This window comes from Galeopterus variegatus, unplaced genomic scaffold (genome assembly GCF_000696425.1).
Source record: "Galeopterus variegatus unplaced genomic scaffold, G_variegatus-3.0.2 Scaffold1451, whole genome shotgun sequence".
NCBI lineage: Eukaryota > Metazoa > Chordata > Mammalia > Dermoptera > Cynocephalidae > Galeopterus > Galeopterus variegatus.
The window spans coordinates 90973-106619 of NW_007727562.1; the positions used below are offsets into that span (position 1 = coordinate 90973).

The 15647-nt window shown below is 56.8% G+C and overlaps 2 protein-coding genes across 3 annotated transcripts; one reads left to right on the top strand and one right to left on the bottom strand.

Annotated features, from left to right (window-relative positions):
- The first annotated feature begins 919 nt into the window (after positions 1-919).
- On the top strand, positions 920-2163 carry NUDT18 (nudix (nucleoside diphosphate linked moiety X)-type motif 18). The gene is made up of 2 exons (XM_008577102.1): positions 920-1221; positions 1466-2163. Exons 1-2 carry the CDS (start codon positions 1077-1079, stop codon positions 2059-2061), a joined length of 741 nt encoding a protein of 246 aa, XP_008575324.1. The 5' UTR covers positions 920-1076; the 3' UTR covers positions 2062-2163.
- A 2853-nt stretch (positions 2164-5016) lies between these two features.
- FAM160B2 (family with sequence similarity 160, member B2) lies at positions 5017-13673 on the bottom strand. Of its 2 annotated transcripts, none has more exons than XM_008577104.1 (16): positions 12995-13673; positions 11023-11195; positions 10413-10517; positions 10195-10317; positions 9730-9975; positions 9423-9613; positions 8994-9102; positions 8683-8759; positions 8060-8249; positions 7370-7515; positions 7140-7268; positions 6891-6981; positions 6568-6711; positions 6081-6221; positions 5762-5862; positions 5017-5589 (listed from the first exon to the last, which is right to left on the bottom strand). In XM_008577104.1, exons 1-16 carry the CDS (start codon positions 13152-13154, stop codon positions 5451-5453), a joined length of 2265 nt encoding a protein of 754 aa, XP_008575326.1. In that variant the 5' UTR covers positions 13155-13673; the 3' UTR covers positions 5017-5450. The 2 variants fall into 2 exon arrangements, with proteins under 2 accessions (XP_008575326.1, XP_008575325.1); XM_008577103.1 differs by having other exon boundaries at positions 9423-9616.
- Between the last annotated feature and the right edge of the window lie 1974 nt (positions 13674-15647).

Genomic DNA, 15647 nt, shown 5'->3' on the forward strand with positions numbered 1-15647 from the left:
TGGGCCGGGGGCTGTGCGTGCAGAGCTGGGACTCGGGGCCGGCCGGGGAGCCGCCGGCGCCGGCGCGGCTGCGGAGGAACGTCTGCTACGTGGTGCTGGCCGTGTTCCTCAATGAGCAGGTGAGGGTCCGCCCGTCCGGCCCGCCGCCCGGCCTCGGAGCGCGCGCCGGCCCAGGTGGGGACGGACGGAAGAGCCAACGGCCACGGCCACAGCTGCCCTGTGCCTTGCGCCTCCCGGTTTTGCAAAGCACTCTCACATTTGCACCTGAGCCCTGCGACGGTCCCCATATTCAGAGGAGGAAACAGGCCCGGGGGCCCGTTTGTCTCGTCCCACAAGGCCTCTTAGTTCCTTGAGGAGAGGGCTGTGGTATTCCTCTTCCTGTCCCCAGAGTGTAGCACATGTGCCCAACACGGAGTGGGCTCTCTTGAATGCCTGTCCAGGGCCTCAGTCACCTCCCCTGGGCCCCACGGGTAGTAGTGGCACAGCTTCGGCTTACGCTCTTTTTCGTGCTGACCCCCGAGCTAGCCCACGTAATAACGACTAGGAAGGGCCAAGACTATAGGTAGGGGTTGTATAGGGTGGGGTGGGGGTGGGATCATGTTTCAAAGTCCAGATCCCAGTGTTAGGAGCTGCTACAAGCAGTCTGTAAACCAAGTGGGAAGGCGAGAGATACATAATGACATACAGATACAGATCAGTGCAGGACACATGATAACCCTCAGTCTGGGGGGCCTAATTTCCAGCCTCTTTGTGAAATGCAAATCTTTCTGAGTTCAAAGAGGGACAGGATTGCAGAGAGGAGAGGGCTGCAGTCCCCAGCCATGCAAGGACCAGCCTCCTGAAGAGCTCAGCATTTGGAGGGTATCTACCAACCAGCAGGAGTGTATTGGGCAACTGTGAGGTCCCACCAGGCCCCGGGGAGGGGGTGGCAGGTGGTTGTGCTGCTTCTGCAGAGCTCCCAGACCAGCCAGACGTGGTAGGGGTGAGGATCCTCTCTCTCCCCTCAGGACGAGGTGCTGCTGATCCAGGAGGCCAAGAGAGAGTGCCGTGGGTCGTGGTACCTGCCTGCGGGGAGAATGGAGCGCGGGGAGACCATCGTGGAGGCGCTGCAGCGGGAGGTGAAGGAGGAGGCTGGGCTGCACTGTGAACCCCTGACGCTACTGTCCGTAGAAGAGCGGGGCCCTTCCTGGATCCGTTTCACATTCCTTGCTCGCCCCACAGGTATGGCCCACCTGGTGGGAGCGCGAGCAGGGGCCGATTGACACCTTTCCCCCTGCCTGTCCTCCAGTGAGATGAGCCCCTCCGCAGCCAGCCCTATTTGGTCTGGTACAAGCCTGGCATTGGCGGATTCCAGCCTGAGGGCTCGGGGCCTCCCCCTGGGTCAGGGCTAGAGTGCCTGGGTGTCCATTTACTCTGCCAGATCCACAAATCTCTCAACGTAGCCCCATCCCCCAATCTCCCCTAGGTGGAATTCTCAAGACTTCCAAGGAGGCAGATGTGGAGTCCCTGCAGGCTGGCTGGTTCCCACGGACCTCCCTGCCCACTCCACTGCGGGCCCATGACATTCTGCACCTGGTGGAGCTAGCCGCCCAGTATCGCCAGCGGGCCAGGCACCCTCCTGTTCTGCCCCAAGAGCTTCCCTGCAGTCTGGTCTGCCAGCGACTCGTGGCCACCTTTACCAGCATCCAGACGGTGTGGGTGTTAGTGAGCACGGTGGGTATGCCCCACTTGCCCATCACCACCTCTGGCTTCACCCCCATGGAACAGAGGGGTGGCCTCAAGATGGCTGTTCTGCGGCTGCTTCAGGAATGCCTGACCCTGCACCATCTGGCAGTGGAGACCAAGGGCTTGCTTGGACTGCAGCACCTGGGCAGAGATCACACAGATGGCATCTGCCTGAATGTGCTGGTGACAGTGGCTTTTCGAAACCCAGGTATTCAGGATGAGCCCCCGAAGGTTCGGGGTGAGAACTTCTTTTGGTGGAAGGTGGTGGAGGAAGACCTACAAAGCCAGCTCCTACAGAGGCTTCAGGAATCCTCTGTCATCCCAGTGAACAGATAGGAAGGCACCAGAAGAAGCCAGGAACTGGGCATTTGTGCTCCCTTGGAGGGAGGGAGGAGGCTGGCAACCAGGGATCTTGTTGCATTAAGAGCTAGAGCAGTTCTCCTTGTCCTTGGGGATTTTGTGGAACAGGCCCCTCCATTACGCCAAAAGGGCCAGTGCCTTTAACACGCGAGGAGTCCAGGGCTCCAGGAGGCGACTGTCCCTTGGGCACACTGAAGTTTCTCCTGTATGGGAGCTCTCAGCCCCAGATGGCGTCCACTTGTCATTTTCTGTGCCCACCTCGGCAAGGACCTCTCATCCTGATCCTTTCAGGCACTTAATCCTAGAGGGGGTTGGGGGAGGCCCCCGGAGGGAGGGGCCCTTGCTGAGTGAGTAGGTGTTGCTCACCTTGCCTTTCCTGCCTAAGTGTCTCTGTGGGCAGAAAATGAGGGGGGCTGATGGCCAAGAGAGCTGCTGCTCCCCTGTCCCACTGATGGCCACCCAGGCCTTTCCCAGATAGCACGTGGGCATTGCAGGGGCTCCTGCCATCCACTGCAGCCCCTGGGCCCACTGGGGCTCTCTTGATTGCGCCTGCTGGGGCAGGATGTGACCGAGGGGACCACATCATTAATGAAAACATGAGGTGTTGGGCCGGCCCGTGGCTCACTCAGGAGAGTGCTAACACCAAGGCCATGGGTTCGGATCCCATATAGGGATGGCCGGTTCGCTCACTGGCTGAGCCTGGTGCTGACAACACCAAGTCAAGGGTTAAGATCCCCTTACCGGTCATCTTTAAAAAAAAAAAAAAACGAGGTGTGAGCAGCGGGGACTCCAGGGGAAGCTGCAGGTGGGGCTGGGACCGTGAGTGCTGCCCCCGCCTCTGCCAAGCTGCTTTCTTCTCACGATTCCCCAGCTCTGATCCTCTCCCTCATCTCCTGCCTCTGCCTTTTTACAACTTCAGCCCGAGACAGGTCAAACCTTTTCTTCATTTCTCCTCAGCCCAGATGAATCATTGGATTTTTCTTTAATAAAAGCACTTTACTAAAATTTAAGGGAAAACCAAAGGAAATGAACAAAGGAAACGTCTCATGCGCTAGTCCCAGCATCTAAGGCACAGACTGCTGGTTCTGAGCAGAGAGCTCGTGCATGGGCTTCCCCTCTCCTCCACTCCAGCCCCGAGGGCCAGGACAACCTCTATGGCCCTTCCCAGCCCCTCTCCCTGCCTCTCCTGGCTGCCATCTTGTCTTCCTGGTCTCTAGAGGGTGGTAGGAATCCTCCTCCCCTCTGAGAACAAACATCTTCTGAATGCTGGATCCAAAGCCTTTTACTCAACTCACCTGTCCCAGCGTCTGAGGGCCACTGCTCCGCATGCACTTGGAAGGGCGCTGACGCTTGCCCGTTATCCAGCCTTGTAGTTTTCAACCCAGGGTGCACATTAGAATCACCTGGAGAGCTTTCCAAACGCCTCAGGGCCCATCCCCAGGGATACTGATGTAACTAGTGGTGAGGGGGTGCAGCTGGGCATGGGTACTTTCAAAAGCAACCCAACTGATGCTTGCCCTACCCTGATGTGCTCCTGGTGATCACCTCAGAAGATCCCTCGCCCCATCTAAGGACTGTTAAATATCAGGTCCACTGTTCACGACTAAAACAGCATGTAACACAAACACTTAAGAAGGAGACCTGCGTACAGATGCTACCACATGGTCCCTTCCCTTGTGGTGTCTTGGAGCTAGCAGGCTCTCAGTTGTAGGTAAGCTAAGCAGAAACTGTTGCTGGGCCAAGTAAAGAGCCTGGCTCCTGGCAGGCACCGAGGAACATGAGATTTGCACTGCCAGAGCCTGTCTCTGTTTACCACCCGCCCCCTCCTGCTCCAGTGCTGGAAAAAGAATTTAATTGGTCTTCCCTGGGGAGGAAGATGGGCCTGAATTAGCAGTGAAGCCCTGGGCCGAAGGATGGGAAGCACGAAGGAGAGAGCCACCGTGTCCACGCAGTCACTCCATTTATTGCTGTGCTGTCTGCAGAAGACACCGTTCAAACGCCAAAGTGCACCAAGGAGAGGTGAGGGGCTCCCAGACCCTCAAACATTTTATGAATCTACGAGTCCAGACCCAGTCCATCTGGTGAGATCTGCGCCATCAGCCCACACCGAGCCCCCGTGCCCACACACACGCAAAACTTCAGAACAGCAGCTGGGTCCTCCCCCGCCAGGAGGAATGCAGGAGAGGTAGAGGTCACCGAGTTTCCTCCTCTTTCATGTCACCTCCTGGCAACCTGCGGCCGGCTTCTAGAAGCCGCATGGGCAGGAAAAGGAAGCGAAAGGGGCTCTGGCCTGCTCCTCCTTGCCCAGGAGCGAAGCCAGCCACTGCAGCCCCACTGTGAGGTAATGCCTGGCGCCGCCCGTGTGCTCCTGCAGGTCGAGACAGATTCAGACCGGGTGGGGTGGCAGCCCCAGCCACAGAGGGCACACAGGGAGAACAACACGGGAGCTGGCTCCTGTGCCTCGGCCCCTCCCCGCCAGGCCTCAAGGGCCTGCAGCTGGGGCCTCCTGCTCTCCTCTGTTCCCTGAGCTCCCTTGCTGCCCAGAAGGGCTTTCCATCAAGAACCTAAGTGCTGGGCAATGCACAGAGCAGAACCTGGCCTCCCTTGCTCTCTGACCTCTCTGCCCAGGTGTTGTGGACCTGCTGAGACGGGTTCAGGAGGCGCCAGAGAGAAACCAGCTGGAGCCGGGGCCTGGCACCCAGCTCCCTGGGCCCTCTCCTGCCCTGGCTGCAGCTGCATCAAGGTCCTCATTAACAGCTGCCCCCGCCTGGGTGCGGAGCAGGCTTTGGGCATTTGCCATGAGGCAGTTGAGAATTTTGCAACAGTCTCCAGGAGGGCAGAGCAAGAAGAGGGGCTTCCCTGCGGTCCCCTTCACAGGTTGAGCCAAGAAGGTAGGAAAAACTGTCAAGTCTCAGCGGCTTCCATGGTACCTAATGTGACCCAGATCGGGCTCCCGGCCCCCATCTCTCTGGCCTGGGTTCCTAACCAGCCTTGCAGCCGCCAGCTCACTCCCCTCTTGCCCCTGGAATTGAGTCACAGGTGTTGGTGCTGGCCACAAACAGCCAGTACAGAGGATGACAGGCATACAACACATGAGGGTCTTGGGATCTGGGTGCTCACCTGGCCATCACCCAGCTGCCTGAGGACACCAGGCTGCCTGGGAAGCCATCTCTGTTGCTTCTTGGCATCTGGTACCTTGGAGGCCCACTCCCTGAAATCCAGTCAAGTGTGGTCAACAAGCCATGGTCTCCTTGAGTTAACATGGGAGCTGGAGCCCCCGCCCCTGGGAGGAGAGCAGTGGCAGGCGGTGGTGGCTCCTGGACAGAGGTGGGTACAGGGGTCTCTCCATCCATCATGCTCCTGGCTCAAACTTGCCCTTCCGGGGTTGGGGAGAGGGACAGGTATGGAGCGTGTGGGGGAAACTTCACAAAGGCGATGGCAGCCAGCTCCTTGCAGAACTCCTCCAGCACCACCACGCCTTCCAGGAGGGTCTGGTGGTCCAGCCTAAGGGGAGACGGCACAGGGGCCTGGCTGTGAGGCAGCTGGAGTATGCCCAGCATGACAGCCACACGTCCATGAGGCTCTACCTGGTGGCTGGCATCTCCCTGACCAGAGGCACTTTCTGCCTGCCCACCCAAGGCTCTTCCCTGGGCAGCCATACCCCTCGGGTACTCACTGCTCCCCCAGGGCCTGGCCCATCAGCTGCTTGCGCACCAGGAGCAGCTTGCCTGGGAACTGGGGTACCCTCTGAATTCTCTGCATCAAGTCCCCGATCACCTAGACAGGGAACCACAGAGAACTCAGACAGGCCCAGTGATGCTCCAGCAGGGTGCCCTGGCTTTGCCATGCCATGGGGAAGGGGACGGGGGACCTGGGCTTTCCCTGGCACTGGCGAGGGGGCCTACTCTACCACTCCCCAACCGCCCTGCCCTGCTCCCCCTCCTCCCTGTCCTCCACTCCCACTGTGTTCACTCACCCAGGCCAGGCATCCTCACCCTGACAAGCACTGAGAACAGGCTCCTGCTGCCGGGGGCCAGGCTGATGTAGGGATCCAGGAGGTACTCGTGGATATGGGGGTGGGGGAAGAGGGCGAGCCGGGACAGGACTGAGGTCACTTGCAGGTTCAGGCTATATGGCTGTAGGGAACATGGTGGACAAAGCTGGTGGCTGGCAGGGGGTGGTAAGCATTTTTGCACTCCCCCAGCGAGGCGCCTGGCCAGTGCGAACGTGTGCGGGGGTGGGAGACTCACGTGACATGTGTGTCATGGATTACCTGGGGCTGAGGGCCAGGACATGTTAGGGCGTGTGGAGCAGAGGCGAGATGGGGCTTCCCACCGGGGAGGAAAGGTAGAGGGGCGGGGGGCTGCTGTGGAGCCAGAGAAGGGAAGGGGAGTTGAGCCCCCTGAGGCCAGCCCTGTCCTCCCGAAGGACTCCAGAGGTGCCAGTCTGGAGATCTCCTGTGGGCCCTGTCCTGTCAGCTACCTGGTCCAAAATTCGGGACATGCGGTCAAACAGCACTCGGAGAAAGTGACCCTCGAAGAAAGGCTGTTCAGGCTCATGGAGGTCCAGGGGAGTGGGACCCAGGGGCCAGCCCCAGGGGGCGACGCGGGAGCAGCACTCCTGGAACTGCAATGGGGGAGACCGAGGAGGTAATGGGGTGGTCAGGAGGAGCCAGCAGAGTGACCCCGCACAGGACGGATGGGCTCGGGGCTCCTTGGGCAGAAGATCAAAGAGGGAGGCATGGAGTTGATCGACACACTGGCTCTGGAGGACGAGAAGTGGGAGCTGGCAGAGCTGACACTCACCAGTCCATAAGCATCGTGGACGTACGTGTCATATCCAGTCTCCTCCAGAAAAGCCGAGGTCTTGGCTTCCTCAGGGACCAGGCAGAGGAAACTGAGAAACAGGAGCCCAGCTGTGGAGGCACCCCCTGGACTCACCCTGCTCTCCTCTGCTTACCAGAGCTGGGCTCCTCCCCGGGTGGACCCTATTGGGGCTGTGGCCAAAGACAGCACAAAGCTCAAGTGGCTCCGATTGCCTAACCTGCTCCCCACCTGTTGACGATCTCGGTCACTGCTGTTTTGCCATCCGAGTTGGTGGCAGGCGCTGGGTGAGGCTTGAGGGAAGGCTGAAAGCCAGAATCAAGGAAGCCGTCTGTGAAGTAGGGGTCTTCCTCCAGATCTCTGTGGCCAGGGCAGACCAGCATAGCACCAGTGAATGAATGAATGAATGAGTGAGCATGGGTGGGCTGGGCTGGGTCCTGGGGGACCCGGGCTTCACTTACAGTGTGTCCTCGTAGCTCTCGGGCTCCGGCGAGCCCCGGGCCACATAGAGGCGGCCATCAAGGTTGCGCAGGATCAGGCTGCTGATGATGCCCTCATGGGGCTTCTGGAGCAGCTCCTCGAACAGCCGCAGCGTGGCGATGCTGATCTGGAGCAGGAAGGGGGTCAGCAGGGACGCCCCTGCCTGCCCCAGCCTCTAGAATGGGTGCCTTGGAATTGCGGACCCAAATAAGAAGTCCTCTAAGGTGGGGTCACCTTCCCTGGCTGGGGGCTAAGGTTGCAGGTTTTGTGGGGAGTGGGTGGGTGTTGGCCTAGGAACCAGGAAGTCTGGGTGGTTCCTGTTCTGTTACTAATTTGATGTGTGATCCAGGAAAGCAAATTGGCTTCTCTGTACCTCAGTTTCCATTCCAGAAAAATGGGAATGTCAGCCTCACCTATCTCACAGAGTGGTCGTAAGCCTCAAACGAGCCAAGTGGATAGAAAAGCAGTTTGCAGAATATGAAGTGTCATGAAAAGTATGCAGTCACAGAAAATTACTGTGTGACAGCTTCACTGTGTGTCACTGTTTTGGGGGGTTCAGTGTCTCAAAGGGAGAATCACCTGAACAAGCTAGTGAAAATAAGAAGCAGTGTGGGAAATTCCTTCAGTGGGAAGGGGTGGTGCCAGCGGAGATGAGAGTCCCTTCCACTTACCTCATCAGAGAGGTGGTCGCAGTGCCTGATGAGGTGAGCGCACAGGGTGCGGGGGTTGTCTTCGGGGGCTTCAGGCTGCTGGTCCGTGCCCAGGAGGAAAGTCACAGCCTCTTGCAGCAGTGTGGGGGAGCGAAGCCGGCGCAGCAGGGCCGTCAGCAGGGCGGTAGAGGTCAGCATACTCCGCTCAGACCTGCAGGGACAAGGCACCTCAGCCAGGCCCGGGCTCTCAGAGCCAGGCGGGGAGAGAGAGAGGTGTGGGGAGAGAGAGGTGCGGGGAGTGAGGGCATGCAGGGGAGGCAGACCCTCTCCAGGTGTCCTCACAGCTCTGGCTAATATATCTCTGGTCACTTCCCCATCCCCTGAGGTCAAGTGTGGCTCAGAGCCATATGCCTGTCAGCAGGGCAAGGCCTGGCCGACATTAAGCAATGGAGTCCACAGATGTGAGTCTGGCTGACAAGGTCCCCAGCCATAGGGACAGGAAGGGGCTTGGTGAAGTAGTGGTTTGATCCAGACCACAGCCACACCCAAGGGACCCAGACACACACTTACACGTGCAGGAGCTGGGGCTGCAGAGTCTCCACAAATAACTTCCCAGCCCCCAAGGGACCTAGACACACACTTACACGTGCAGGAGCTGGGGCTGCAGAGTCTCCACAAATAACTTCCCAGCCACAGCCTTTGCCAAAGCATCCGCCACCACCTGCGTGCCAAAGAGCATGTCCTCAACACGTTTTACACCCACTACAGTTTTCCACGGAGGACTAACCGTGACTTTGCACAGAGCCTAACACCACAGGCAGAGGGGCCCGGCTAACCCAGGACCCTGCTCGGCTCCTAGACCCCATGTTTCCAAGCATGTGCTCCACTCGGTCCTTGAGACGAGACAGCAAAGGGAGCAGCGTGGGAGAGCCCGTCTGCACCCACCGCTGCTCACCGCGTGTGCCTCTGTGATAAGGTGGTCGCAGTAATCAAACCAGCCCAAGAAGGCAGCCAGGGCCTCCTTGCCAGGGAAGGAGACCTCATCAGACGGGGCGCTGGGTAACCTGAAGGGAAAGGGAGGAGGGAAGTCTGGAGAGTGAGAGAGGAACTTTGACATCTTCCTCAAGCACGTGCACCCGGAAGCTGGGTCCTTTCTCCCACTCCTCGGTAACCTCCATCACTGGGGCACAGTTCTATTGGGATCTTTAGGGTCAGAGACAAGAAAAGAGATGCTTCCCTGGAGGATGAGAAGGCCCTTGGGGATCAGCTGTCACCTCGGGAAATGGGTGGCCAGCAGGGGCCTCCAGCTCCCTTGGAATACCAGAGGAGCCAGACAGGCAGGGCATCGAGCCACCGAAGATGTCACCCAGGGGTCAGGACCTACCTCCAGCTGATACCCTCTAATGTGGCAACATCTGCGGGGTCAAGGAAGGTGGGCAGGGACTGGTACAGCTGGCAGAGGTGCTCGGCGATGGCAAGGCAGGAGCTGCTCTGCACCAGGTAGGTGGCAGCTGCCGGGGAGGCCACGTGCACCAGGAGCAGCAGGTTCTCTTGGGCCTTCAGGGCCACTCGACTCTTCTAGGAGATGGGGATATGACTTCAGGGACATGCATCTGAACCCCAAAATCACCTCCCAGCTATCCGCCCCCTCCTCTCCTGGCCCCCACCCTCTCTGTCTCTGCAGCCAGCACCTTGCTCTTGCACAGTCCGAGCAGGGAGGTGATCAGGTTGTTCTCCCCGGTCCCACCATCTGGCTCCTCGGTCCCTGCAGGCAGGCGGCTGCTCAAGGCCTGGGCTCCGCAGGGCTCCCTCTCCAGTGGGGGGACCCTGTCAGGAGCACTGCTGTGGGAGTTGTCCTTGTCCCTGTGGTTGGCTGTGTCGTTAGGCAGGGCGGTGGGTTCTCTGGAGGCCTTCTTCCTACCTACAATCTTTTTACCCTGGGAGGGGTGAGGCCAGGTCACGGTGGAGACCATTCCCTGTGATGACCTCCCCCTTGAGAACGCAGGGTGAGCCGGCTGACAGGGCCCCAGCCTGGAGCTGAGGCGAGATTGCCTGAGCACACCTTGGGTCCCCACTCTCTCCTTCTGCTTCTCAGAAAGGCCAAGGGAGCCTTCCCCTGGGGCTGCAGCCCCCCATGTTCCCCACTGGATGCTCACTTCCAGGATGTAGGCAAGCAATGCTGGATCCTGCTGGATCTTGGAGCAGAGGACAGTGGTGAACTGCACCTCCTCCTTTTCAGTAAGGGACCCAGTAACTGTCCCACCAAGTCGGAGAAGTTTCTGGAAAGGGAGCAGGATAGAAACAGAGGGGAATAAGATGGCTGGGGAGAGAGGGGCCTCACACCCAGCCGCCCCTTGGCTTCTCGGCCTCTCACCTGCACAGGCCTGTGGACGCTGAGGTAATGCAGCAGCGGGTGCTGCACCTGGGCCAGAACTTTGCTGAAGAACTGGAACACCTGCTGCCGCATGCCCGGTGGGTACTGAGGGCCAGGGGCAGAGCGCCTGTCAGAATGGAAGCCACGTCCACCTGCCCGGACGCTCTCCTCCTGGAGCTCAACATGGCTCAATTCCTCAGTCACGGCACAGAGGGCACCTTCGCCACCAGGCTGCCCTCCCTGACCACTCTGTTTGACACTGGCCTCCTGTGTGCTCCCACACCCCTTTCCTGCCTTATTTTTCTCCATAACTGGATCAGTACTGAACATACGACACAATTACCCTGCCCCTTCCCACCCGCCAGGATTCCTGTCTGTTTTTCCCAGCACCCAGAGCACAGCCTGGCAGGTGGCAGGTGCTCGGCCCACCTCTGTGAAGCAAATGTCAACTGGGCGAAAGGGCACAGAAGCCCCTGGGAGGTGGCGGGGCCCCGTTTGGTCCCCCCACCCTCGGTGTCAGGACCAGGAGCAGCACATGTAGAAAAGCCTGGCATCCAGCGGCCCTGGCTCATGTGGAAGGTTCCAGAAGCACCCCCCGGGCTCTGCCCACCTCGGCCTTGCCCAGCGTGCACAGGGTCTCCAGGATCTTGTGCTGCAGCAGGTACTCCAGACAGGGCCCCGCCTCACCAGCCGCTGTCTGCTGCCTCTCCTCATACACCAGGATGTCCAGCATCTGTTTCAGCCGCCAGGGAATGTCTGTTTTCTTGGCCGGGGTGTTTTCATCTAACCAAGATTCAGGAAACAAGGGTGAATGGGGTGAAAAGGGACCCTGCGGCTTAAAAGCCTGGCTCTCTCCTGCCAAAGCCCAGAAGGGAGTTGTGTCTAGGATGTGGGGGCAGGAGGCTGAGGGTAACGAGGAAATCGAACTTTATAGCTGACGCTCTGTACATAAAAAGACAAAAGTCCTTTCGGATGAGGCCCAGGACACAGCCCTCTGGCTGAGAACACGTGCCCGTCCCCCAGCACTCTATCAGTTGTCTGCACCCACAGAAAGACAAGTTGCAACCAGTTGGCTCTGGGCATGAGTGAGAAGCGGTGGGCTCGGGGGTCTGTTCATATAATTTAGAATCTGTATTCTAGAAGTTTCCTGAGTAATAACCTCCTGGAGCTTGTTTATGTTCCTTTTACACTCATAGAAGGCAATATTCTGTTTTTTAACCAAGCAGAAAAAAAAATCTGTGCACCACCATTGGCTTTGACCCTACCCGCTCTTCCGTGCAGATGCCCTGACAGAGGAGCCAGCTTCAGGCTTTTTTACTCAGAGTCTCAGAGTACCGTGTTTTGTTTAGAGTTTTGGTATGTTGGAACTGGCCTTGGAGCACCCCCTAGCTTTTCTTTCAGGCACAGGATCCTGGGCAGGGCAGCCAGCCTCACCCACTCCCGACGCCTCTGGTCTAGGGACCATTCTGGAAATTAAAGGACTGGACCCAGGTGAAGTCCCAAGTGGGTGTGAGTCATTTCTGGATCTCGTCTTCCTTTTTTGGTGGACTGAGCTCTCTGTCAAGAGATCTTTAAAGGAGTGGTTCTCAACTAGACGGCAGTTCTGTCCCCGAGGAAACATTTGGCAATGTCTGGAGACATTTATGGCTGTCACAATGGGGGATGGGGTGGGGTGGTGCTACTGGCATCTAGTGGGTAGAGGACAGAATCACTACTAAACATTCTACAATGCCCAGGACAGCCCCAACAACAAAGAATGACCCAGTCCAAGTGTCAACCATGGCAGGTTGAGAAACATGGTCTAACAGAACTCTCAGAGGGTCCCTCAGAGTGTCCAAAGGCCACTTTTTAATTTCTGGAGCTGGCTCAGGCTGGAAATAAAGCCTTTAGGAACAGCACAGACTGGAATCAAATCCTAGTTTGAACTTCAGGAGGTGAAAAGGCTATAGAGGCAGGATGCGGTTACCTGGCAACCAGTCTGTATCCACCAATACTGGCACATTGACTACAAAACAGCCAATCAGAGTCTGCCCCCTCAGTGAGTGCTGCTGATGGGCCCGTACAACCCAGGGCTATGGCCCTCTGGGGTGTCGGCTTGGGGAGAAGAACCCAGGCATGTTACATACCTTGGTTTTTGTACTCCCCCTACCCCAGATCTCTACAAGGGAAATGCCCTTAAGTTGGCTTAGAGAAAAGAGGAATTTAAGTTACTTTTAATCAGTAAATCCTAGGCACAAGCACTTGGTACCGAAGGCCTAGAGGCTCTACCCAGTTGGAAGCTGGGGTAAGTGCAGCCACCTCTGCCTTGCAGAGTCAGGCCAGTGAGACCCCCAACCTCCTTGTCCCCACTCCTCCCTCACACAGCTCCCCTCCCAAAAGGTCAGGGTGGGGCCAGCAACTAAGCGATTAGGAACAGAGGTGGCCAAGGCTCTAGGTCTTTTCCTGTCTCCAGTAGCTCAGCCCCCACTCTGAACTCCTGGACAGTGGGCGTCCCTTTCCCAGGACACCTGCATAGTCACTCAGCCTACACCTTCCTCCCCACTCCCTGCAGGGGTCCCAGACTGGGGAGGACCAAGCTCCACCTGTGCTTTCAATGTAGTAGTGTGTGATGCCCTTCCAGTGCTCCACGAAGGCCTGCAGCAGGTCAATGCTGGGTTCCCGCTGCGGAAAGAGCAGAGATACAACCTCGGTGGGGGCTACAATGACCACAGAGCCCCACTGCCACCACATCAGAACAGACATCCCACATCTGCCACGTGTCAGGTCAGTGCTGGACCCCACAGAAGGCACTCTGCTCCCGGGTTTTCAAAGGGAAGAGTAACATATTTTCTCCAGGACACATGGGCATTGTCTCTGTATCTTGCCAAGGATCTCCCCAGACACTCCTCCTGGAAATGCTGTTCTCTTGCTACATGTCAAGATCCCACAGTCCCTGTCCTGGAGCAACTAAGAACATTGGTGGGGGAAAAAGACACAGAAACAGATCATTTCAACATGGTTATGCTACAACAGAGGGACAAATAGGAACACAGGAGATCATCCCCAAAAAGAAAAACAAAATCAAAATGATACAGACGGAAAATGTGGCAAAGATAAAGCTTTCAGGTCCCTCTCAGTCTGAGAATCTATGAAAATCTGTGTTCAAGGCCATGACAGGCTCAGTTCAGCCACATGGGTAACATTAGCATACCAAGAACATGCTTTATTTATAATGCACTTTCCTCTGCTGTCCAAGGCCTCAGGCTGCTCACCCCTAACTCCTCCTCCTCAGGCAGCTCTGCTTCTCCCCCCACCCCCCAGATTTCGGAATCTGCTCTGAGCAAGCCCCTAATCTCCTCCTTTTCCACAAGTACTGTCTCCTTCCCTCTCCACACTGGCTGGAACTGGCCTCAAGCTGTTAACAATCAGTTTCCCTGAAAACTTCAAGCCCATTCTTTCTCTTTCCTTACAGAGTAAATTTTGCAGAAGGAAAATGCAAAATCAGATGGTCCCCACTCACAGGTGCTTGTTTCTGCTCAGACCACTCCTCTGCCCAGGAGACCCTGTATCCCCCTACACCTGTCTGGATCCTGCGAGTCCCTCGTGAGCCCCAGCTAAGGGCCGGTGACTCCATCAAGCCCTCCCCAGGGTTCCTCCCACATGCGTCTCCTCTAATCTCACGCCTCACTGTGCACAGCAAAGCTCAGTATCTTCGGGTTAAATCATTCTTTCAGCAAATACCTCGTGAGCGCCTACTATGTGCACGACACAATGCCAGATGCTATGAGCAACAGAAGGATTAATAAGACCCAGTCCTCAAGAAACATGCCTTGTAGAAGAGACTGGAAAACCGCCTGAGTACCTAAACTACAAGGAAATAGTGTGATATCACAGGAGGGGTGGGAAGTGAAGTCTCAGAAAAGAAGGGTCACTTCTACCGGGCTGGAACAGGCAAGGCTTTACTGAGGTCATGCCGGAACTAAAACTTGAAGAACTGGGTCAGATGTCAACAATGATACGGAAAGACATTCCCTGCAGAAGGAATTCTGCAAAGCATATCTGGGGAAAGTACGGGGTGACCAGTTTGGGGAGCCTCCCATGCCAAGCCACAAAGTCCAGATATTTTTTTGAATACGGAAAGACATTCCCTGCAGAAGGAATTCTGCAAAGCATATCTGGGGAAAGGACGGGGTGACCAGTTTGGGGAGCCTCCCATGCCAAGCCACAAAGTCCAGATATTTTTTTGAAGACAGCAGGTCAATGACACCTTCTGAGCAGTGTTTTAGGAAGAGTCACCTGGCAGCTGTGTAGGACAGGGGGCACAGGCAGGAAGAACGCTCAGAAGGCATGGCATCGTGGGGAGGAAGTGATAACAACGAACCCAGAACTTGAAACACTCCCCTCTTGCGGCTGCCCAGGCCATCTTGTCTTCTTTCAGAGTTAGTTGTAAGGGCCACGACACTTCCCCAAGTGGTACCTCCTGGAGGCATTCCAAATATTCCACCTGTATGGAGTGACTGCATCTTACCACATTCCATGTAATGCTGTTATTGATGGGCTAAGCAGTCATCCCTCCTGCTAGACTGTGAGCTCCCTGCAGGCCAGGGGTCTGTGTTTTATATCTCTGCCTGCTCCAAAGTGCTCTGCATAGAGTGAATCCTTATTAGCATTTACCAAATATCTTGGCAAACTCCTTAAGACATCATTGCATAATTCCTGACCAACACTACAATCATCTCACAATGTCTGTGATGGGGTCCCATCTAGCCTCAACATTATTTATAGTTTCCAAAAACCTTGCGCTGGGCTTTAACCAAAAAGAATGCTCCATTAAGAATAGGGCTGGTCGGCTAGCTCACTTGGTTAGAGTGTGGTGTTGATAACACTAAGGTCAAGGGTTTGGGCCCCCTTACCAGCCAAAACCTGAAAAAAAGAACAAAAGGCAGGCTAGCCAGCACTGGCCCTTAGGGAGAGGAAAGCAGGGGCGGGATCTTTATCTGTATCTTTTAGTAGCTACTATAACTCCAGACCAAAGAAATTGTACCAAATGATTTCTTTTTAAAGATAATACTATTTTTAAAAAGAGCCATAACGATGCCTATTCTGCTGGGTCAGAAGACGGCAGGAAGGGGCCGGCCCGGTGGCGCACTGGATGGTGCGCCGCGCTTCAAGCGGCGGCGCTCCCGTCCGAGGGTTCGGATCCCACGTGCAGACCGGCTCCCGCCCCCTCGCTGAGCGAGGGGTGGGAGCAACCCC